This window comes from Melospiza melodia, chromosome 24 (assembly GCF_035770615.1).
Source record: "Melospiza melodia melodia isolate bMelMel2 chromosome 24, bMelMel2.pri, whole genome shotgun sequence".
Classification (NCBI taxonomy): Eukaryota; Metazoa; Chordata; class Aves; order Passeriformes; family Passerellidae; genus Melospiza; species Melospiza melodia.
The window spans coordinates 3022187-3043900 of record NC_086217.1 but is presented as its reverse complement, the minus strand read 5'-3'; the positions used below and the strand labels follow the sequence as shown (position 1 = coordinate 3043900).

The 21714-nt window shown below is 48.5% G+C and overlaps 3 protein-coding genes across 3 annotated transcripts; 2 read left to right on the top strand and 1 right to left on the bottom strand.

The window, feature by feature from the left end:
• The first annotated feature begins 218 nt into the window (after positions 1-218).
• JPT1 (Jupiter microtubule associated homolog 1) lies at positions 219-11219 on the top strand. The gene is made up of 5 exons (XM_063175472.1): positions 219-381; positions 2934-3073; positions 3682-3779; positions 6250-6277; positions 10257-11219. The coding sequence occupies exons 1-5, from the start codon at positions 326-328 to the stop codon at positions 10403-10405; spliced, it is 471 nt and encodes a 156-aa protein (XP_063031542.1). The 5' UTR covers positions 219-325; the 3' UTR covers positions 10406-11219.
• Positions 11220-12148: 929 nt separating this feature from the next.
• On the top strand, positions 12149-19153 carry NT5C (5', 3'-nucleotidase, cytosolic). Its single transcript, XM_063175794.1, has 5 exons — positions 12149-12356; positions 17590-17690; positions 17775-17835; positions 18594-18708; positions 18788-19153. The coding sequence occupies exons 1-5, from the start codon at positions 12174-12176 to the stop codon at positions 18928-18930; spliced, it is 603 nt and encodes a 200-aa protein (XP_063031864.1). The 5' UTR covers positions 12149-12173; the 3' UTR covers positions 18931-19153.
• Positions 19154-19925: 772 nt separating this feature from the next.
• ARMC7 (armadillo repeat containing 7) lies at positions 19926-21676 on the bottom strand. Its single transcript, XM_063175795.1, has 3 exons — positions 21514-21676; positions 21295-21438; positions 19926-20456 (listed from the first exon to the last, which is right to left on the bottom strand). Exons 1-3 carry the CDS (start codon positions 21578-21580, stop codon positions 20119-20121), a joined length of 549 nt encoding a protein of 182 aa, XP_063031865.1. The 5' UTR covers positions 21581-21676; the 3' UTR covers positions 19926-20118.
• Positions 21677-21714: the final 38 nt, after the last annotated feature.

Below are 21714 nucleotides of genomic sequence, written 5' to 3'. Positions count from 1 at the left end.
CACAGCCCACAGCCAATCACCGCAGAGCAGACGTAGTGCTTCACCAATGGGTTTTTAGCGGTGAGGCAAGGCGCCTCGGAATAGACAGAGAGGCGGGGCAAGTGGGAGAATGGCAGGGCGCTGTCCAATAAGAACGCGCGACTGCGTTTGAACCGCCCAATGAGAAGGCCGAAGCTGGGCAAGGCTTGCGGTGTCTATAAAAGTTGGGGCGGTGCGGGCGGCGGCCGCAGTTGTCACCGGTAGCGGCAGGGGCGGTGGGCAGGAGCAGCTCTGTCCCCGGGACCGTCACTGTACAGAGCCCTTCCCTTGCTCCGATCCCTCCGCCATGACCACCACGGCCACGTTCTCGGGCATGGACCCCAATGGCAGGAACAGCTCCAGGTCTGCGGGGGCCTCGAGGGCCGCTGGGACCCAGAGGGCGGTGGGGCTGGGGGTCCCGGGGAAGGCGTGTCCGGAGCGGTGCTGGGGCGCGGTGCCGGGGCGGGGGCTCCGGCCAGGCCGGGGCTGTCGGCATGTGGTTCCTCCCGGCCTCTGCCGGGCGGGCTGGCCGGAGGCGGGGGCGGCCGCGCCCACCCGAATGGGCTGCGGGGGCATCCCGGGGCCGCGCCGTGCCCGGGGGAGGGAGGTGCGGGAGCTGCCGAGACCCGCCCGGGCCGCTCGGTGCGGCCCCGCCGCCGCCGCCGAACAAAGAAGGGAGGCGACTCCCCGCCTCGCCGCGCAGCCACGGCGCGGGGGCGGGGGGCACCGCGCCCCTCCGCCGCCTGTCTCCCCCCATCGCCGCGGCCCCCGCGCCCCTCGGCCCCGCGAAGCCGCCGCGGGCTGGGTGGGGCCGGGCGGGCTCCATTGTCTGCGCTGCCCGGCCCCCCTGCCCGCCCGCTCTGCCGTGGGGCGGTTCGTGCCCGTTCGGTCCGCGAGCTGCCGGTGCTCGGGGCCGGGGCCGCCCGTTCCCTCGGGCCGCGGCCCCGCTCCCGGGGGCGACCCGCGGCTGGAAGGGGCGGGGGCGAAGCGGAGCCTGTCTGCAAACAAAGAAAACTTGGCAGGTTGGTCTGGAGGAGATGCACCGCGCTGGGCCGGGCACCCGCGCTCTCGGCAGTCACAGCTGGAGAGGATCGTGTCGTTTTCCACGCTGTCGTGGCTTTTTTCAGTAAGGTGTTGGCCTGACAAAGCGGATGCTTCCTGTTCCCTTTTGGCGTTCCAGGGTGATTTTTAAAGTGAAAAAAAAAAAATCTTTACAGAGCTTGTTTCCTTTTGCCAGAGCTCTTCCTGGAGTGTGGGTGGATTTTCGGTGGACATCACTGGGTATCAGGTGGAATTTTAACAGCATTTCATTGCTTCAAGTGTCAAATGTGGCTTTCATAAAGCAGATTACAGCATTTCGAGGCTGTGAGAGGCTTCTAATAAAATCTGTCAGCCTTTACCTGAGGCTGCTAAAAGGGATTGATTATTCATTTTTAACAGTTTGAGTGATGGATATTTTTCCCCCTTCAGTTGCCTATTCTGTTAATGTCATTAAGGCTGTCAGTGGAAACTGTGGTGCCCTTAAGAGAGTACTGGTTTCACTGCTGTGCTGAAAAGAGGGGATCTAAGGTTTGGGAACAAGCCCTGCTTTGAACAGACTGTTCTTCAGATTACTGACTGCAACAGCTATAACCACAAAAATAAACCTTCTATACATTTCCTCAGAGAAAAAAATATAAAGGAGTAATTCAAGACCATTACATGGGCATCTTGATTCAGAAAGGAGACAAAACAAGTCACAATAAAACATGATCTCCAGTGTGCTGGGATCCTCCCTTCAGCAGCTGAACATTAGTAATCCTTAGAAAAAGAATTTTATTAGGAAAAGTATTTTTCTGGTTATGTAACAGTAAATATCCATGTCACACACCTTTAGGACTCTCCCTTGCCGTTGGGATGTTTGAGCTCTGTGGACTGGAATGTAACAGACACAAATTCTCCCGGGATGTGAGTTGTACAATTGGACATGCTCTTTGTGTTGAATTCCCAGGTTTGGAGCATTAACAGGCTGAGTACTGCTTCATTTTCTAACTTTGATTTATTAAATTATTTGTTAAGAAGAAGAAGAAGTGTGCATCATCCTGTTTGCCCTGGTGTTAATTTTGGAGCACTGGAGGTCTTGAAAGCCCAAGAAGCCCCAGGTTCTGTTGGTGTCCTCACATCCCTGGGAGTTTTGAAAGTTCTCACACACAGTTTTGTTCTCCTGGCTCTTGTCTGGCTTCTCCAGCTAACAAAAGATCTCCTGCTTATGAAAATAAGATGAGGAGGAGTTTATGTTTCAAGATTTATTTTGTTGCAGCTGTTGATTTTGGTTGGGTTCTGCAGGTTGGAAAGCAGACTGCAATCAAGCTCTTGAAGTACTGAGCAGGCTTCTTTTGTGTCTAAGAGCAGATTGTTAGATTTAGGTTACATATCTGGAGCTTTGTACACGTGTCTCTCCTAATAATAGTCAACTCCAAGCTGTTTAATTTCAACTTTTGCTTCTAGACCAGCAGCATGCTGTAGACTTGAGGGTTTTTTCCTGAGGAAACAAATCTAAATAAAGGCTGCAGCACCCAGCCATCAGTGGTGCAACCAGTCCTTTGGTTCAAGCTTCAGTCTTTGCTGTGCAGCCAGTTTGATGATTATGAACCTTCCCAGGGTACTCTTAAAAAAGCTGGAATTTGACATGCCCACATAGTTATTTTTATTTTTGATTTGGCTCAGAGTGGTGGGAGCAGCCCTTGGCGTGATACTGGCTGGAGCAAGGGCACAAGCAGAGCACGAGAGTGTTTTATTTTTGTAAGTGCCACTGAAGAGCAGTGGAGATGCAGTGCCAGGCTGGAATTGTGGCAGGAGCTTACCTGGATGGTTGAGGTGATGTGCTGGAGTGCAGCTGGGGCTGGCACAGGGTGTGAAGCTGCCTCTCTCCACAGAGTGCTGCGTCCTCCCGGCGGCGGCTCCAACTTCTCCCTGGGCTTTGATGAGCCCCAGGAACAGCCCGTGAGGAGGAACAAAATGGCATCCAGCATCTTTGGAACTCCTGAGGAGAACCCCCCTTCCTGGGCTAAAGCAGGTGAGGCTGTAGTGCTTTGTTTCCACATCTGCTGATGGGCATTCATTCATTTCGTGGCTCAGCCTGATGCTGCTGGTGGCTGGTGTGGAAACCAGAGTTCCCTTCCTTCTTGGTACTTTGGGGTTATAAATGATGTCTGCTTGCAGAGAATTGTTTATTTCTCATTAATTTCTTCCAGAAGGGTTTATTTTATGCGAGTGGTAGGCATGTGGTAAGCAGAGAATTGTATTTTCAATGCAGTTTCTCCAAGTTCAGTCACACAAGTGGACTTGAGCCTTACTGTTTGGAATAGCCCTGCTTGCTCTTGATTATTCAGAGGCAGTTTAGCCTCATGTTCTCACAGCTGGATTTAAGCTTCCCTTTCTGCCAGTATGGGGGGCCTTGGGACCCCAAACTCAATCTGTTTAAATGACACTCTCACTGCATGGGGTGCTGCTGTAAGACAATAATTTGTGAGGTATTATCTAAAGGACCAGGACTTTTTAGATTGGTAAAGCCCTAATTTCAAAGAAAAACCTCTCCCAAAGTACCCAAACCTGTGACTATTTATGATTGCTTTCACATTAAGTTTATCTTGGAACCTGATTAGACTCAATCTCTGGTTGTAGGGGCTAAGCCAGGTGAAACCAGAGACAGCTGTGAATCCTCTGGACCACAAAGAACAAACTCAACTGAAGCAAACTGTGGAGACTATGTAGATCCCAAGGTCAGTACTTGACTACAAAAGAGCCTGATAATGGACAATTCACACTCTGTGTGGGATTGATTTATCACGGATGTTCACACAGTTGGAAGCATTGTAGGATTTGAATCCTTTCCTCAAATTTGTTTTTTTCATGAAGGCTCCCCTTTCCATCTGATTCTCTTCCAGTATGCTGAGAAAGAAAGGGCTGGATTTTTCACAAGGACCACTTTGTAGAGCTCTTAACCCATCTCATTGCTGAGACAGTAATGAAGTGATGTGAAATCTAATTTAACTCTGTGTGTGATTGTGGGTTTAAACATCTCACAAACAACAGTTACTACAGCAGACTCTGTGTGGGTCTGACAACAAACCTGGGTTCACATCCCAGCAAATTCTTACCTCAGTAGTTTTAGTACTTTTTTTTGTTTTAATAATACCATCAGGTGTGTTATTTTCTGTATAAACTCTTTACCTAGCAGCAATATGGAGCATAATTTATAGTATCAGTGGTGTTAAGTAAAATTTGCCTGATGTGTAATTATATTTAATGGGGAAAACAGGGTTCTTTTGAAATACAGTAAATTCAGTAAAAAACCAGCAATTTGTCTGAACTTAGATCCCTAGGAATGTAGGATAGCCTGTATTTGCATGAACAAAGTGGAAAAAATAAATCTTATTTAAAACTCTCCAGCCTTAGGTTTCCTAATAAGAACTGGGTAGATAAATAATTATCTGAAACGTTGTAGCAGACATCTTTTATCTTAGGTTTTATTTTGGTAATTCATATCAAGCATCACAATCCATTTTTGTTACTAGGTGTAGCTTTAAGTCACAAAACTGTTCTTTGTTATAAAAAATGTCTTGTTTCAATTTAGCGACTCTTGTTTCAAATATAAAGGAATTTATTTTCTGTGATATATTTTCAGCTTTAAATTTAACTGCTTAGTCTAATTCTTCCTAAAATGTTTTAAATACTGTGGTTAGCTTTGCAAACAGATTCTTCCCATGTGGAATACTTTACTTTTATGCATTAATTCGGGTGCAAACAGCTGGAGACTTAAGGTGATACATTTGTGTCAGTTTCTGTGCTTTTTTTTTAATCCCAATTTCTGCAGTTTCACTGTGTAATTAGCAATGTTAGATCTATGAAAGTTGATAAATCTGATACCATTGGAGAGCCTTGGCTGCTGCTGGGAGAATTCCTATCTTTGTGTCAAGCTGCAGCCTGCAAACACATTCAGCATTTAAAGAATGTTGAACTGTTATGTAGTGAAGGAAGCTTCATCAGGGGAAAAAAGCTGATCTGTGTTTCACAAATGAAGTTAAATACCCGGGAAAGAACACATGCTCTTGGCCTTGCCAACAGATAAATGCAAAGAGTTGCTCAGTAGAAAGCAGAGGATGCTCCACTCTTGCTTGTTGCTGTTGGTGTAAATTTTTGCCCTTCCTGCTGGGCAGTGGGAATATTCTGGATCCTGTCAATGCTACTTGATTTGGGATGCTCTGTTCAATAAAGTGTTCTTACCCACCTCTGCCCTTCACTGTGGGAGTAACAAATGTGCCGTGTGTCATCAGGATTACTCCAATATCTGTTTCAACTTCTAGAAGTATGTTAGGCAAATAAAGAACTGGTTAAATTATAAGTCAGTCTCTTAAGAAATGGTGCTTACAAATCCACGATTTCAGTCTGCAGAATTATGAGTGTAGAGCCCACTGTGCCACTCTGGGCTCTGTCCCTCAGAGCCATTTGGGTTCTGTCCCTCAGAGCCTGCTGGGATCTGTCCCTCAGAGCCTGTCGGGATCTGTTCCTCAGAATCTGCTGGGATCTGTCCCTCAGAGCCTGTCGGGATCTGTCCCTCAGAATCTGCTGGGATCTGTCCCTCAGAATCTGCTGGGATCTGTCCCTCAGAGCCATTTGGGATCTGTCCCTCAGAGCCTGCTGGGATCTGTCCCTCAGAGCCTGCTGGGATCTGTCCCTCAGAGCCTGTGGGGATCTGTCCCTCAGAACCATTTGGGATCTGTCCCTCAGAGCCATTTGGGATCTGTCCCTCAGAATCTGCTGGGATCTGTCCCTCAGAGCCTGTCAGGATCTGTCCCACAGAATCTGCTGGGATCTGTCCCTCAGAGCCTGTGGGGATCTGTCCCTCAGAGCCTGTTGGGCTCTGTCCCTCAGAGCCATTTAGGATCTGTCCCTCAGAGCCTGTGGGGATCTGTCCCTCAGAGCCTGTTGGGATCTGTCCCTCAGAACCATTTGGGATCTGTCCCTCAGAATCTGCTGGGCTCTGTCCCTCAGAGCCTGCGGGGATCTGTCCCTCAGAGCCTGTTGCTGTTCCAAAAGTGCCTCCCTGAGCCTGTAGCTCAGAATGCAGTGCCACATAGAGCAGTGTGCCCAGACACCACGGTCACACCATGGAGGAGTATCCACTCCATGGAATAGGAAAATGCTATATGAAACATGAGAAGTAACATGTTCCTCCTCTCTCTTTTCTAGGGAGGAGATGTTGGTGGTGACATTTTTGGTGAGTAACTTCCTTGGACTCCTCTAATAAAAGCCTGTTGCAGGTGGCTTTGCAGTAGAAGAAGATGTAGGATCCATAAATGGTCATTTACTAGGAGAGAGGCAGCCTGGGGTTGTCCCTGGAACCCATCAAATCACCAAAGTGACCAGCTGCTTCACTGGAGTGTGGGCATGGAGGGAAATGTGGAATGCTATTGCTCATCAGGCTAAAAAGGAGAACTGTCCTGTTGGTTTATTTTGCTAGCAGCTGTTGGTGCCAAGATTTGTCTGAGTACTGGAAGGTAAGGTGGAAACTCCTGCAAAGAGTTCAGTGATTGAAAGGCCAGGCAGCTGTTAGAGTTGCTTATAATTAAATAGGACAGTCAACATAATTGACTTTAGTTTAGCAGTTTGCTTCTTTCCCATTGTCCTCTGATACAGCAAACTCTACATTCACAGGAAGAATCAAACCCAGCTACTGCTTCTGCAAGTGTCTGTGTTAACCAGCTCTTGACTTCCTGCTGCTTTTTAAATGCTGATTTTTGCCACGGAAGTTGATCTGCATACTGTAAATCTCCTGTAAACAGGCATTTCCCCTTGAAGTGCTTTTTCTAGCTCTGAGGCTGGAAATGCCTCCTTTGCAAGATCCCCTTTAGGAATATCTGACTTCCTGATGACAGGAATTCGTGTGTTGACTGCTGCTTTCCAAGTGCTTCTTTCAACACCTTGGAGTGGTGGGACATCCCTGGGGCCATTAGCACCTCCATGTCCTGAAAGGACACTTGCTGGGAGGGGAGAGAGCTTTTCCAGAACATTTCTTCTACCTCTGTGCCTAAAATAAGCGTATCCTCTCTAGCAGGCTGCTTCTAATCCAACTGTACAGGCTCTAGGATTTCTTTCCCATGTCTGTCCGATCTTAATTAGCACTGTAGGCATCCAGTGTTCATGCCTTGAGTAGGAGGATGTGGTTTGCTAATAGAAGAAAACTGCTCTGAGGGCTCTGCTGCTTTTCCTGGTGTTTGTTTAAACCAGCTCCCCACAGGGCAGAGGAGATCCCACAAACAGCAGGGAGGTGAGAATGGCTGAGATGCCAGGAAGCAGAAACAGGGCTGGCTGAAATTCAGAGTGCAAAGTGGTATTCCTGACTTCTTTTTAAAAAGGTCACATTTTCACAGGTGTTGTATTTGTCTTTTGGTTTGTTTCTGGCAAGTGACAGTGAAGGAGGTTCTTATCAAGGGTCAGGGGAAGCTGTGCTGGGAGGTGGTTAAAAAGCAACTGTTATGGAAAGTAACTGGGATTGTTTCTTGTTGTGGCCATGACTGAAAATTAAATTTTTGATGGTGGCCAAGATTAAATAAAAACGGCAGGCAAAGGTTTGAATGTTAAACTTTCACTGATGGTACTTAGGAAGGGGTAGAAATTAATGCCTCCTGGAAATGTGGCAGATACCTGAACATCCTAATGGATTTTAAAATGAATTCCTAGCATTGATTGCTTTGGGTATTGTAGCTGAGTGGACTGTCTGTCCCTCCTCCCCTGGATTTTCCTGCTGTGGGATGGCAGACCTAGGCTGCTGAACATCCCACTGGACTTGTACTGGCCTTGCAGGGCTGTCTGTGGGGCTGGGAAAGGAACAATGAACACCTCCAAGCAAAAGCTGTCTGCTGACAACTTCACAGCCCAGCCAGATTCTTAGTAGGTTTCTGTAGTTAAAAAAAATGGTTAATCTTTTGAATATGGGAATTATTTTCTCTATGTGACTGATTATGTATGTGATTATGTATTATGTATGACAAGTATGTGTCAGGTGGGAACTGATTTATTTTGCAGCAGGGTTCTTGTTTCCTCTTTGGGAGCTGCAGTTCCTTTCTGGGCATCAGAGTTCCCAGTGGCTTGCAGTGCACTGAGCAGGGAGCTATTTCAGGAATTAGACCCTTTCTGAGAAGGGAGGAGCTTTAATATTTTATCTGATCCTGTTGGTTTTACCACTTCACTCATCAGGCTGGCAAACTTACCTTGATTATGTGGGAAGTGCTAACATTTATCAGCTACACAAGGAGCTACAGAAACTTCCCCCAAAGCCTCCTGTGCTGGAAATTCTTGTTTCCTTTGTGATTCAGGGGCAGTGTGAGCTGAATGAATGTGAGCAGCCAAGGAGAATGAGGCAGTGCCTGAGTGTACATGACCCACAGGAAGGTGGAGCCTGGGCCCTGCACAGTGCTGGGACTGTCCCCAGGCAGGGACATTCAGCCCTTGCTGACTCAGCAGCTGCAGGAGCTTCAGGCTTAAAATGTGCTGTTAACCCAGCACAGCAGAGGATCTCTAGTGGAGATTATTCCTGAGTGCATGGGGACTCTGCTCAGATGCTGGAGTTCTTTGAGATTATTATAAGCATGGATACAGAGGGAGTTCAGTGGGCAAAAGTTGGGTTTTGGTGTTTCTGATAACATTTTGCATTGGATAAAAACAGAATTGACACAGGATGTGAGGAAAGCTGCTGCTGGGGGTAGGAAGAATAGGAGGCAAAGGGTAGGACTTAGTAATTACCTTTCAGGTTGCAAAAATGAGCTATGGGAGATGATGCTGGAGGTGGTTTTATTCAGTGCCTTTGTCTGTGACATGGAAAAGGTAATGAGCAGTGAAGTCTCCAGTTTTGTTGGTGATATTTCCTTTTTCAAGTAGTCAAATTGTGCTGATGGTGGGAAAATCTCACTGCCAGAAGGACTCAGCTAAATGAGGCAGGCAGGTATAAAGGCAGGATAATCCCTGTGTAAGCAAGTGTAAAGGAATGAATCTGGGGGATGAGGGGGACAACCCCCCAAAAACTAAACCATGGCAGCCTTGTGTTCAGCTCTGTGCTGTGGCACTCCCAGGATCTGCCTCGAGTCCTTCCCCTTGAAATTCTTTGAAATGTTTGGAGGTGCCAGCAAAATACTGAATGTCATCAGGGAGAGGGTGGAAAATTACTTACTTTTTCCTGTAAACAATGGTAATACCCCCATATCTTGGATTGTGTGTACAGTCTTTGACACATGATGAGCAGGGGGTTATAGTGGAGGTCACAGGGAAGGTGAAGGAGAAGATGAAGGGGTGCAGTGGCTGCTCTGTGGGGGGAGATTGGATAGTTGTGCCTGTTCAGTTTGAAGGAGAGGGCTGGAAGAGGAAAATTGGTCAAGATCTGCTAAATCATGAAGCTTAAGCTGAATGTGCAGCAGTTCTTTGAATTCTCCCAACCCAGAATTAGTGATCATGAGAGGAAACAAAGGGATCTGTTGAAAACAAGTGAGGTTCATCTTCATTCCCAATATCAGGGACTGCTTGGTGCTGATTTGGGCCTTTGGCTCAGAACTGATCATGCTAATCTGTAAAAATGTGAGATGCTGTACTCAATTGTCAACAATTAGTTGGTACATTGTTTGCTCCAGTATCTAAAGTGCTTCCTGTGAAGAATTCCTTCTGGGCCCTGTCTTTACTTGTGGTTTGCTCAGAAGGATTTAAAATAAACTATCATGTTCTCTCCAGGGAGTGTACAATCAGAGCCTCCCCATGCATGGCTGTTCCCTGGTGTGTCCTGTGTGAAGCCTCAGAAGTGTGTCAGATCCTTTTCCCTCCAGTTAGGGAATTTGGGATGCAATTTGAGCTCTTGCTGGTGCTGCTGTGGCTCCCAGCACCTGCTCAGACCTGAGTGACAATGCCACAGTCACAACACTGACTGATTATATGTGGATGCCTTAAGCTGTTTGTCATTAAAAAATGAATTGCTGGTGTCCCCTAATTGCAGCTGGCTGAATGTGGCTCTTGCTGAGACTGAGCTGTAAGGCCTCAGATTGGATCTGAGAAACACTTCTGAGGGCTGAGTCTGCCCTGCCAGTGGGTGACAGCCCTGGAGTGTGTCTGTACCCCTGGAGAAACCTGACAGGAGCTGAGCTTCCGTCTGAGCCAGCCAAACATCTGGCTCTCATCATCCACATCAAACACTTTAAAAGCTTCTTTTCTTCTAGAAAACACTGAGGCTGATGTAGAAGCTGCCCCAGGTCAGAGTGAAGAAAAGTCCCTGCCTGCTGCACCTGTTCCTAGCCCAGTAGCACCAGCACCTGCACCCTCCAGGAGAAATCCACCCGGTGGCAAGTCCAGCCTAGTGCTCGGTTAAACCTTTCCCTTCCTGACTGTTTTGAACTTGTGTCTGTTTTCTTTCCCCCATGCTTGTGAACTGCACAACTTGAGCCTGACTGTACATCTCAAATTTCTTTCATTAAAAAGAAGCACTTTATGTACTCCATCTTTTTTTGAAATTAAAGGGTTTTTTTCCACTTCTGTCCTGTGTTTCCCCCAGATCTACTGGAAGTGACATGAGTGTTTTCTAGTGATAGACTTGAGGGAAAGCTTTATGAAGTATTGTAATGTAATTCAAAGGAGAGTAGCTTGGTTCTAAGTGTGCTTAGAGGGTTTTTGTACTGAGTTTTTTTTTTTAGAACCCCTTAGCTTTACAAGGGTCTAGAATCCTGGTTAACCAGGCCAGCAAACAATCAGCAAGAGCAGTCCCTTCCTCCACATGTGGGATTTAGGTATCTAAAAGTCTTCATTGACTGCATGTGGTAAATGCCTTGAGCCCTGCTGTGCCATATAAATCATTAAGTGGTTAATGTACACCATGCTGCCTTTAAAAACAAAAGAAATCTTGATACTGGACTACTCTGACACAGGGTCTGTGCCAAATAGAGGGCTGATGACCAGAGCCACCTGGCCTAGTGCTGGGAAGGGGCTGATTCAGACTTTATTCAGTGAAGGTGGAGTGGATCATATAAATAAGAATTACAGGGCATTTTTTTTTACAACTGACTCAATGCTGTGCATGATCATGCTGGTGCTTGACCATGAGGTGAAAATCTCATCCTTTAAAGTGTGTGTTGTAATTTCACAAAGCTGGATTGTTGCTTAAAAGTAAATAATATAGAAATTTTGAAGCAGTGTTTCCTGTGTGGGTTTTATTTCACGGGTTTGGTTTTGCTTTGTTCTCAGTTGTCCTTGTCTCAGCCAACCTTCCCTGCTCTAACAGAGGAGAGTTCTTACACCTGGCTTGAGGTCACCACCATATATGCTGACTTCCCCTGAAGAGAAAATCTTATCTCTTCTTTTTTGGCTTCTAGATCAGAGAACTGTGGAATATGGCTTGATAGATATTATGGTTTACCCAAAACACTGTTTTTCCTGAAGGAAACTGAGAAAAGTTTATTTTCCTCATTAAAAAGAAAAAACAAACAAACAAAAAAAAAAAAAAAAACAGAAGACCCTAAAGATGGACCAAGCCATGAAGTTCTGTGCTGTTCTGGAAGGGCTCTGCTGCCCAATAAGCCACAGCAGAGCAACTCTATGGGGCTGCTGTGTTTTATGGTTCTTTTCCCACCCTTCTCCGGGAAGAAAGCACCCTGACAGCCTGAAAGCACCCTGGCTTTCCAGATCCCTGCTGGAGAAGCCCTGCCCTGGGGTGCTGAACCTACCGAACTGGATTTGCTGTGACTGCTCCTCCATCCGAGGGGGTTCCCTGATGTACACCGTGCCCTGCACAGAGAGCATATTAATTTAATCCATACATTAATATTTCCTTTGCACGCCTCGTGCCCAGGGGAGCTTGTTAATGCTCCTCGATGGATCAGAAGATGGCTCCGTGCTGCTGAGGCGGCTCTGTGCTCCTTTCTCCTGGGGCCGGGAGCTGGCGGGGTCCCGAGGGTGGCGGGGGTGGCCTTGGTGGCTTTTGCTGCATTCCCGCCGCAGCCCGGCCCTGTTCCCACGCGGGGCTGCCCTCGAGGCCTTCCGCCCCGCCCCTTCATGCATATTCATGTGCACATCTGCATATGCATGAGCGCGCTGGCCGGGCCGGGCCGGGGGCGCTGCGGGCGGGAGCGCGCTCCGGGCTGGCCATGGGCAGCGCGGCCGCGCCGCTGCGGGTGCTGCTGGACATGGACGGGGTCCTGGCCGACTTCGAGGGCGCCGTGCTGCGGGAGTTCCGCGCCCGCTTCCCCGCGGAGCCGCGCGTGGAGCTGGAGCAGCGCCGCGGCTTCTCGGTGCGGGAGCAGTACCGCAGCCTGCGGGAGGACCTGGCGGTGAGTGCGGGCCAGCGCAGCCTCCCTGCCCGCCGGGCTCTGCAAGGCTCAGCCTGGGAACAGAGATTTTTATAAAAACCTTAAATTACCTGCAGGTTTTTTTTTTTGTCTAGATGGGATTCGTTTAAGGAATATTCAAACAATAAGTCGTGTTTGTTTATGTAATTAATGACCGAATTCGTGCCTACTTACTGTATTTACAGGTTCCTAGTTCCAGGAACTTGTGACCATCAATAGTCATTGATCAGAACTCCGGCAGTTTGGAGCCTGTGGAAATGCTGACTGGATTCATATTCCTGTCTATCAGCCAGTGGCAGGAGCCTGCACTTTTCTGTAGGACAGGAGGGAAATGAAATTGTCATTTCTTAGCAGTAAAAAGCCAGCGGGCTCAGTACATGATCTTAAAATGAGCAATAAACTTCTGGGGAAAGTGTCCAGCACAGTCTGAATCAGCATCTGTTCCATTTCCTTACAGAGTCCTCGACTGTCCTGTGGTGACCAGAAGGAAGGGTGAAGTCTGGATTTACAGTATTTGTAATTTTGTCTTGCAGATCTCTCTGTTACTCATTCAGTCATTAGCAACCATTAAAAATAGCAGCGGTTTGCATGGATGGAGGGTGTTCCACCAGCTTTCTCCTGCTGTTCCTGATCTCTTACCTGCTGTGCACTCAGCTTGTCAGGGCATGCAGAGGGAATATGGCTACAGGATTTTGTTCTGTACTAACTCAGATAGAACAGACATAGTTCTTGTCCTGCTGTGGAGCAGTGTGAGGGTGTGCAGAGCGCTCAGGGAGCTTTAAGTTATTGTTCTGCTGCAAAGCAAGAGCAAGAACATGAGTAGGTAAAGAAGAAGATGGTTCAGTGAATGGTTTGATTGCAGAATTCCCACACACATATACCTCTGTAAAGGGCTGGCTGTCCTGGAAGAAGTCACTGATTATCAGTGCACAAATTAAGGCTTCATGAAACAGAAAATTAGAAATATTGTGAATCCAGACTTCATCCTTCCTTCTGGTCACCACAGGCCAGTCTAGTTCCTTACAGGACTCTAAGGAAACTGCTGATCCAGGCTGTGCTGAACACTGTCCCAGAGAAGTTCATTGCTCATTTTAAGATCCTGTACTGGGCCTTGGAGTTTTTTACTGCTAAGAAATGACAATCCACATTCATTTCACTCCTGTTCCATAGTGAGGTAAGGGCTCCTGCATCAGAGTAAGGGGCAGGAGTGCTGGATCCAGTCAGCATCTCCACAGGCTCCAAACTGCCGAGTTCAGATCAATGACTATTGATGGTCAAAAGCTCCTGGAAGCAGAAACCTGTAAATATAGTCAGTAGACATAAATTTGGCTATTACATAGCATAAACAAACATGATTTTTTGTTTAAATGAGTATTCCTTAAATGAATCCCGTGAACAAAAAAAAAAAAAAAAAAAAAACAAAAAAAACAAAAAAACAACAAAAAAAAAACAAAAACAAAAAAAAAAAAAAGGAGAAAAGGTGCAGGTAATTCAAGGGGTCATGATTTTTATTTTTTTCTTTTTTGGAAGGACTACAATCTGATCTATGAGAAAATTGCCCTTTGTTCTATTTCTGGAATCCCCATGCCCTAATTTGGTTCATGCTCATCCTGTTCCTCCCCAGACCTTAGGTGTGGCAATGAAATAACCAGATAACTGGTTTGGATCCCAGCACACCAGCAGTGGCAGAAAGCTCTTATCTTACTGTTCTAGCCTGACTTCCTAAGGAAATAAGTTTTATGGATCTGTGCTGTGTGTCTGTCTCCTTCAGTAATCTCCTGGGGCTTTGGGATGGTTCAGGTATCTTTGGCAGAACAGTAAATTTATAGTTTTAAAGAAAAGATGTGAGGCTCCTTTGGGGTTTATGCAAATTCCATCCATTAATTAAAAAACAGAGTCCTTGTTTGTTCTGCTGTGGCTCTACAGAGTGTCTGTGGGACAGGAGAATCCCTGTCGAATGTCTCTCCTTGGCTCCAGCTGTAGGGAAAGCTTTGGCAGGAGCCAGCAGCCCACACAGGGCAGTTTGTGGGGCCATGCAGGGAAATGCACCCTGCAGTTTGTCAGTGCTGAAAGGAGGGGGGCAGCTGGACACCAGGGGATCAGCTGGACACCAGGGGGGCAGCTGGACACCAGGGGGTCAGCTGGACACCAGGAGATCAGGTGGACATGAGGGGATCAGCTGGACACCAGGGGGTCAGCTGGACACCAGGGGGATCAGCTGGACACCAGGGGATCAGCTGGACATGAGGGGATCAGCTGGACACCAAGGGGGGGCAGCTGGACATGAGGGAGGCAGCTGGACACCAGGGGGGCAGCTGGACATGAGGAAATCAGCTGGACATGAGGGGATCAGCTGGACACCAAGGGGGTCAGCTGGACATGAGGGGATCAGCTGGACACCAGGGGGGCAGCTGGACATGAGGAAATCAGCTGGACATGAGGGGATCAGCTGGACACCAGGGGGTCAGCTGGACACCAGGGGGTCTCTTTGTGGCAGGTGTCAGCTGTGTCTGTCCATGAACTTCCAAGGTGTGGGATATTCTCCTGGCATGGCCTGGGAGGTGCTGGGGTGATGATTTATGCATCACCTCTTCCTGAGTGGTGTTCATGCTTAGCTGGTGCTGAGCAGCTGCCCCTTGAAACTTGAGCCATTACTTTGTTTTTGTTTCTGTTTTGATTGCAAGTTGATCATTAATTCCACACTGAAAATCCGTTTTATTTAGAAGGACTTCTAATCCATTTTATTTTGTTGAAGAGTTTTTCACTGCACTTGCCTACCTCCCCTCCTGTGTGTGTGGCCATTTTGTTGGTGGGGATTGGTCCCCACGTTTCCTGGCCCCAGGCAGTTTCAAGAAAAAGATTCAACATCCCCACCAGTGGGGAATGTAAAAGGATTCAACATCTCCACCAGTGGAAATCTAAAAATTTATAGAATGATTTTGAAGTCCTGCAAATGGGAAAGCATAGGGACAGATGTAGTCCCGCCAGTTTTGTATCCAAATTGTCATCTTACTAATGCAATGAAAGCATTGGTGGCATGAACATGAGGAAAGAAAATGGTTTTACTTTCTTTTTCTAGTCACTTTTTTATGAGAGGAAATGGCTTCTGGTTCCAAGAGCCATCAAAACAAATTTCTTTCTCCAACAAAGCCACTTTTTTGTGATGTGGTGGAAACTTGCCAGTTTCTGGTGTCTTGCTGAAGGATAAAAGAGCTTTCAGACATGAGCCCCAAGTCTGTAATTCAGTCTCCTTGGAACAGCTCCAGGGAATTGTTGCTGGGATCAGGGAGGCTTTGCATGGAAACAGAGATCCGGGCAGATCTGATTGCCATGTCTGAACCTAGACAGGCTGCTTCACCTCTTCTGATCTGCGTGTGAAATCAGGCAGTGCTCCCAACTTCCTGGCTGTTGATTTATGAGCATTTGTAGGTGATGATAACTGAGTGAGCTTCAGGATCTGGGAGTCTGGCTTAATGCTCACTCTTCCTCACTGCTGCTTAATTGAAATGGGTTTTTGTTGATGTTCCACTGGTGGTGTAGAGCAAGGAGACCTTCAGCTGGAGTCTAAAGAGCTGGATACTTCTAAGCAAATGCTGCAGCCTGCCTTTGAAGAATACTAAACATGAATTAAGTTTTCCAAACTGTTCAGTGGCATGGGAATATATGACTTTGATGCTCGTGGAATAATGCTGCTTTGCCACCTCTGAAGTTCACTATGTGACCCCAAGGAAGTTAAGATTTGTGTGTCTCAGGGTAAAGAGATACTGGAAGCTTAACCTCTCTGTCTGAAGGTGAAACTTAGGCCTGGAAGGGGCCTCAGCCCTGGTGCTGCTGTGGGTCCTTTGCCATGATGGGTGTGGGATAAGGAATGGGAAAACCCCTCAGCTGTGACCTGCTGTGAAACACTCGTTTAACACAGGCCACTGAATAGTCACCAGGGAGCAATTCTTAAAATTAACTAACCAGAGCTGGATTCAAACCAGTAAATTTTCTAATAATAAAAAGTGTGAAAATGTCTTACCAGCAAATTAAGAAGAAAAGGGACAGTCCTACCTGGAAATTGCCCTGGAAATACTGCTCTTCCTTTCAGAGATTAAAGATACCGCTGTACTGTATCATATTAAATACCTTTTGGACCCATTTTTGGCTACATTAGCCTGGGATAACATTACTCCTCCCGAAACCTCGTTTCTTTTCTATTTACACTCACTTAAAAATGATTCTACCTTTCAAGCTAACCTCCTTCACCACTTGTTTATCATTGATTTCCTGTCTGGTTGGTGTGGCATCCCACCTGCCTGTGTGGAAGGCAGGTTTACACCGAGAGCAGGTGCAGACCCAAAAGGGATAAATCCCTTTTGATCACAGAGCTCAGCCCAGTGCTGGGCCTGGGAGGGGAGCAGTGTCCCACAGCACCCTCACACCCAGCCCAGATGGGGCTCATGGGGTGCACGGATCGCCTCTCACAGAGCCAAAAGTTCTTGGGGAAGCACAGGGATCACCTGTGAACTTCCTGCTGCAGTCTCAGACTCTTTGGAGCAGATTTTCACCAGCCCATGACCTCAGGGGAACAGCTCCATCCAGGCTGGAGCCAAGGCCGCCTGCTCCTTCAACAATATTTGAAGTGGGTGGTTGAAAATCAAGAAGCAACAGACATGGAGCTTTCCCAGCACTCTCATTCTCATCCCTCCCTCTTGCTGAAGGGGTTCCCCCAGGTGTGGCTGTGCTGGCCTGGCCATTGGCATGGTCACCTCTGTACCCTGTTTGCTCTGAAGGAGAAGGAGGCTGATGGGCAATGCCTGTGTGTGCCCTCCCCGGTGAATTCCTGAGCCCTCAGCTAATCTCAGCCAAATGTGACAGAGGAGGAGAAGCCTCCACTTTGTTCCTTTGGTTTTCATCAGAGCCAGCTGAAAGATACCTGCTGGGAAGGGGTGGGGTGGGGTGGGAGCTCTGCCTCCCTCAGCCCCCACAGAGACTGCAGTGGGTTCGGGCTGGTTGTGGGAGCCAAGCCGGGCCAGGGGCAGCTCTGCCTCCTCATGAGCCACCAGAAAGTAACTTCTCCTTCTTGTGTGCCCAAGCTGGACCTCTCAGAACCCAAAGGTGAGACATTTTATAATTCAGTGCTGGGGGGAAGCACCAGGCTGTTACACAGGGGGTGACTGGAGGGTGCTGTGACAGGGCACAGCCACTGCTCATGGTCCTCTGTCTCCTGCAGGCCAAGGTAGCCAGTGTCTATGAGTCGCCTGGCTTCTTCCTAAGCTTGGATCCAATTCCAGGAGCCCTAGAAGCTGTGCAGGAGATGTTCCACATGCAGGAGTAAGGACACTTCGCACCCTGCAGCCCTTTCCCAGGATCTAACACACTTTCACTTGCCTGCTAACAAAAGCTGTTTCTTTTCAGTACTGAGGTCTTCATTTGCACGAGCCCTCTCCGGAATTACGAGCACTGCGTCGTGGAAAAGGTGGGAGAGAATGGTTTTTATTGAGTTTAATGCTGCTTTTGCAAGGCCTTGCTGTTTCATACTACCCAAGATGGAGCTACTCCTTTCTAGAGACAGTAGCTGCTCCAGCGGCCAGGCTTCCCTCAGTCCCTGTCTGAGGGATAGGTTCTCACACACACAGAGCAGTAACTCAGGACAGGCAATCTCCAAGTGCCACATGGTGCCAGAATTGCTGTGGAGCACGTGAGCTCTGGGCTCTTGGAGCTGGGCTGGGACCAGCTGTGTCAGCAAAGGAACCGTTGTAGTGTGACCCACAGGGATGGGGTATTCCCAGGGGATTCTACTCTGGAGAACCACCAACCAACAAAACTTACTTCAGTCTAAGTCTGGAGCCTGAGATGTCCCAGAAGAGGTCAGTGCTGTGTGGAGAAGGAGGCTGTAGTGTTGGAATAAATCCTTTTTCTCTGTGGTACGAGAATGGAAGGGGGGACTTTGATCACTGGAATGACTTAGATGGGTACAACCCATGTGCTCTGGGCAAGCAGCCAGTGCTTCTCACAAACTCCCCAGCTGGGCACAGCCAGGGCAGTTCTGAGTGAAGGCTGTCACACAAACAGGTTTAATCAGCACCCTGGGCCGCAGCCAGTCTCCATGTGGGGATTCCTAGACACAGATAAGGTTTACAGGGGGAAGAAATTGCTCTATTAGGGCTGGTCTGACAGGAGTGATGTGCAAACTGAGAGCACAGCAGGATTTTCTCCTGTTCCTTGTCTCTGCAGTATAAGTGGGTAGAGAAACACTTGGGACCCGAGTTTGTGGAGCGGATTATTCTGACCCGAGACAAGACCGTGGTGGCTGCTGACCTGCTGTTTGATGACAAGGACACCATCCAAGGTTTGAACAACATTTCCATGGCTGGCTGCTGGCTGGGGAGCTGATTCCAGCTGATTCCAGCTCTGCCCCCTTCCCACAGGCGCGGAGCCGAAGCCGAGCTGGGAGCACATCCTGTTCACCTGCTGCCACAACCGGCACCTCCAGCTGCCGGCCCCGCGCCGGCGCCTGCGCTCCTGGGCCGACGACTGGAAGGCCATCCTGGAAAGCAAGCGCAGGCAGTAATCCAGGGAGGGGATGCTGTGCTCTTCCCACTGCCAGGAAACAACCAGCCCATCCCCTGCCATGCCCAGGAGGCACTGTCACTGCAGGGATCAACTGAGCTGCTCCTGTCAGACACAGCGCTCTGGGTTTCTGGAAGACTGCTCTACACTTTTAATCTCTGTAGTGTTTTGGATGTTTGCTGTTGGAGAAGAGAAACTATAAACTACAAGCAGCTGTGGTTGGATTTTTGTGTGTGTTTAACCTCACTCCTGTTTGTTTTGTGCTGTCTGGGGGCAGAGGGGAGAGAAAAAGAGGAAGAAGGGTCTGACACGTGAGCAGACCCAGTGTGGGTGTCTGACAGGAAGCACTGGGTTCAACAGTCAAATCTTTTAAATGTTATCTATTTAGCCACCCTGGTTATTGGGTTTTCTTTTGCCTCATGGCTGATAACGAAAAGAGACAGGGCTGGCTTCGATTTCTTGGCCTGTGTGCTTCTCACAGAGAAATGATTACACAGCATTTAAGTTAATGTTTTATTAACAGAAGCTTTAACAAGACAGCTGTTCTCATGAGCTGGACTGCCATGACCCCCTTCCTTTTTTTTTTTTTTTTTAATTACTTCACCTTTCTCACCAGTGGTAATAAAAGACAAACTTTCCACTTCTTCATTTATAGAGTAGCTACAGCCTGCCCTATGTAGTGATTCTGTAGCTGGCTACGTGTGCCAAGATTAGAGGATGGCATAACTAGTGCCACAGGGATGGAGAGATTGTGAATTGCCAGGGCAGGGAAACTCCTTTCTCTGCAGGAGGAATGCATTTCTGTGACATTTCAGTGACTTGACACTTAGTGTCACTTGTCAGGGGCACTGAAGGGGAGACGTGTAGCACAATCAGCCAGGAACTGGAGTGGACATAATTCCACCCAATAACCTGAGCAGAACACCCCTCACTGCTGGGAAGGGTTGTTTGTGCAAGCTGGGTGCTGAGCTGCACTTGGCAAAACACTTTCCAACGTGCAGCCATGACCTGATTTATTTTAAATATTTGCAGGCTTAGCTAGGTGCTTGGCCCAGCTGCCGTGTTAGTGCTGTTCCTTCCTGTTTGTTAACCCCAGCACTGGTGGGACCAACTCCCCTCTTTAATGCTGCTCTTGACCTGCTGAGCAGAAAGTGAGAACAGCAGGAGGCTTCACTCTCCACAGCCCTGCTCAGTCCTTGGGCAGAGGAATGCCCACTGCCGTGTGCCTGCTGAGGCTCCTGGCCTCCTCCAGCTGCGCAGGGCTGCAGTAGTCCTGCAGGAAGATGGAGGCCAGGTTGCTGAGGCGCGTGTTGGCCGAGAGCGAGAAGCGCAGCATGCACTCCACCACGGGCAGCGCCGTGGTCTGCGCGCGCGACCGCGGCGTCGTCAGGAACATCAGCGTGGTCACGGCCGACACCACGGTCTCCTCGTTGGAGCTGGACAGGCAGTTGATGATGGGCTCCACCCCGTTGGCCTCCAGGATGTACTCTTTGTTTGTTTTATCCAAGCACAGGTTGCAAAGACCACCTGGAACGGCAAGAGGAAAGTGTCTGAGGTGATGCAAATTCACCGCTCATGCTGTTTCTAACATCCAGATCTTCTGTATGGATAGAAAATTCTTAACGATTCCCCAGGCCACGTGTTTTTGATTGTTTCAGACGATTTTCCACGAGCACACTCCTCCAGCGTGTCATTAGAGGGCACTGTTACTGCTGCACATAACTGCTTCCACAGAATGATTCCAGGAATGCCCACTCATCCCTACTGGAAGACACAAGCCAGCAGTTTATTGCAGGTGCTACAGAAAGCCAGAGAATGGAGGTAACAGAGTTAGTAGCCAAGAAGCACAGAATGTTTGAAACTTGAAACTTCGAGATGCAGCCACACACCTTAAAAATCAAATCCATTTAGTATCATCTCACAGAACAACTCACAGCATCTGGCTCCTTAGCTTATGTTCAGACCATGAAAAATCGTGGTAAGGCAGTTCCTCAAAAGATTTATTAAAATTGTCAAGTAAGCATTCTAGAATACCAGCTGCCAATAGCAGAACGGACCTGTATAATGGAATAATCTATGTATTAATGACTGCATCTCTACAGGAGAGATTTCAGTAAAAGGTTAATCAGGTAGTGTTTGGGATAAAAAACTAAAATCCTTTCCAGATAGTGTCTTCATTAAGCTCTGTAAGGACATGGAAGACACGCCTGCCTCTGATTTCCTTCCCATTCTGCACTAAATGAGGCTTTATCAGCACAGTGTGAGTTTGTTTTTGGAGCATTTGGGGCGGGTTAGGGACCAAACGGAGCGCGGGGCCGGTGTCCCTGCCCCGGTGACAGCGGAGGATGCTCGGGGCTGCCCTTACCCATGGCAAACTCCACCAGGGTCTCGTTGTCCTCGGTCAGCATATCCAGGAACAGGTCCAGCACCTGGAGCTGCCGCAGATACTCGTAGTTGCTGGGATCGTAGGCGAAGTTGGCCAGGTTCGCCAGTACCTGCTCCTTGGCCTCTGCAAGGGAAAAGGGTTGGGGGTGTGAGGAAATGCTGGACACGGAGAGGGCCAGCGAGCAGTGGCGTTTGTTACCTGTGCTGTCGGTCACCTGGAACTCGGTGACAAGCGCCTGCAGATACTCCAGCCGACCCAGTTCCATCAGGGAACACCGCACCGGGCTGCCTGTTCCCCCGGGCAGCGTGGGCTCAGGGACGGGGTGTAGCGAGGGGCGGAGACGAAGTGGCCGCCTGCGCGCGGCAGGAGCAGCCCGCCCGCCGCCATTTTGGGGGCGGG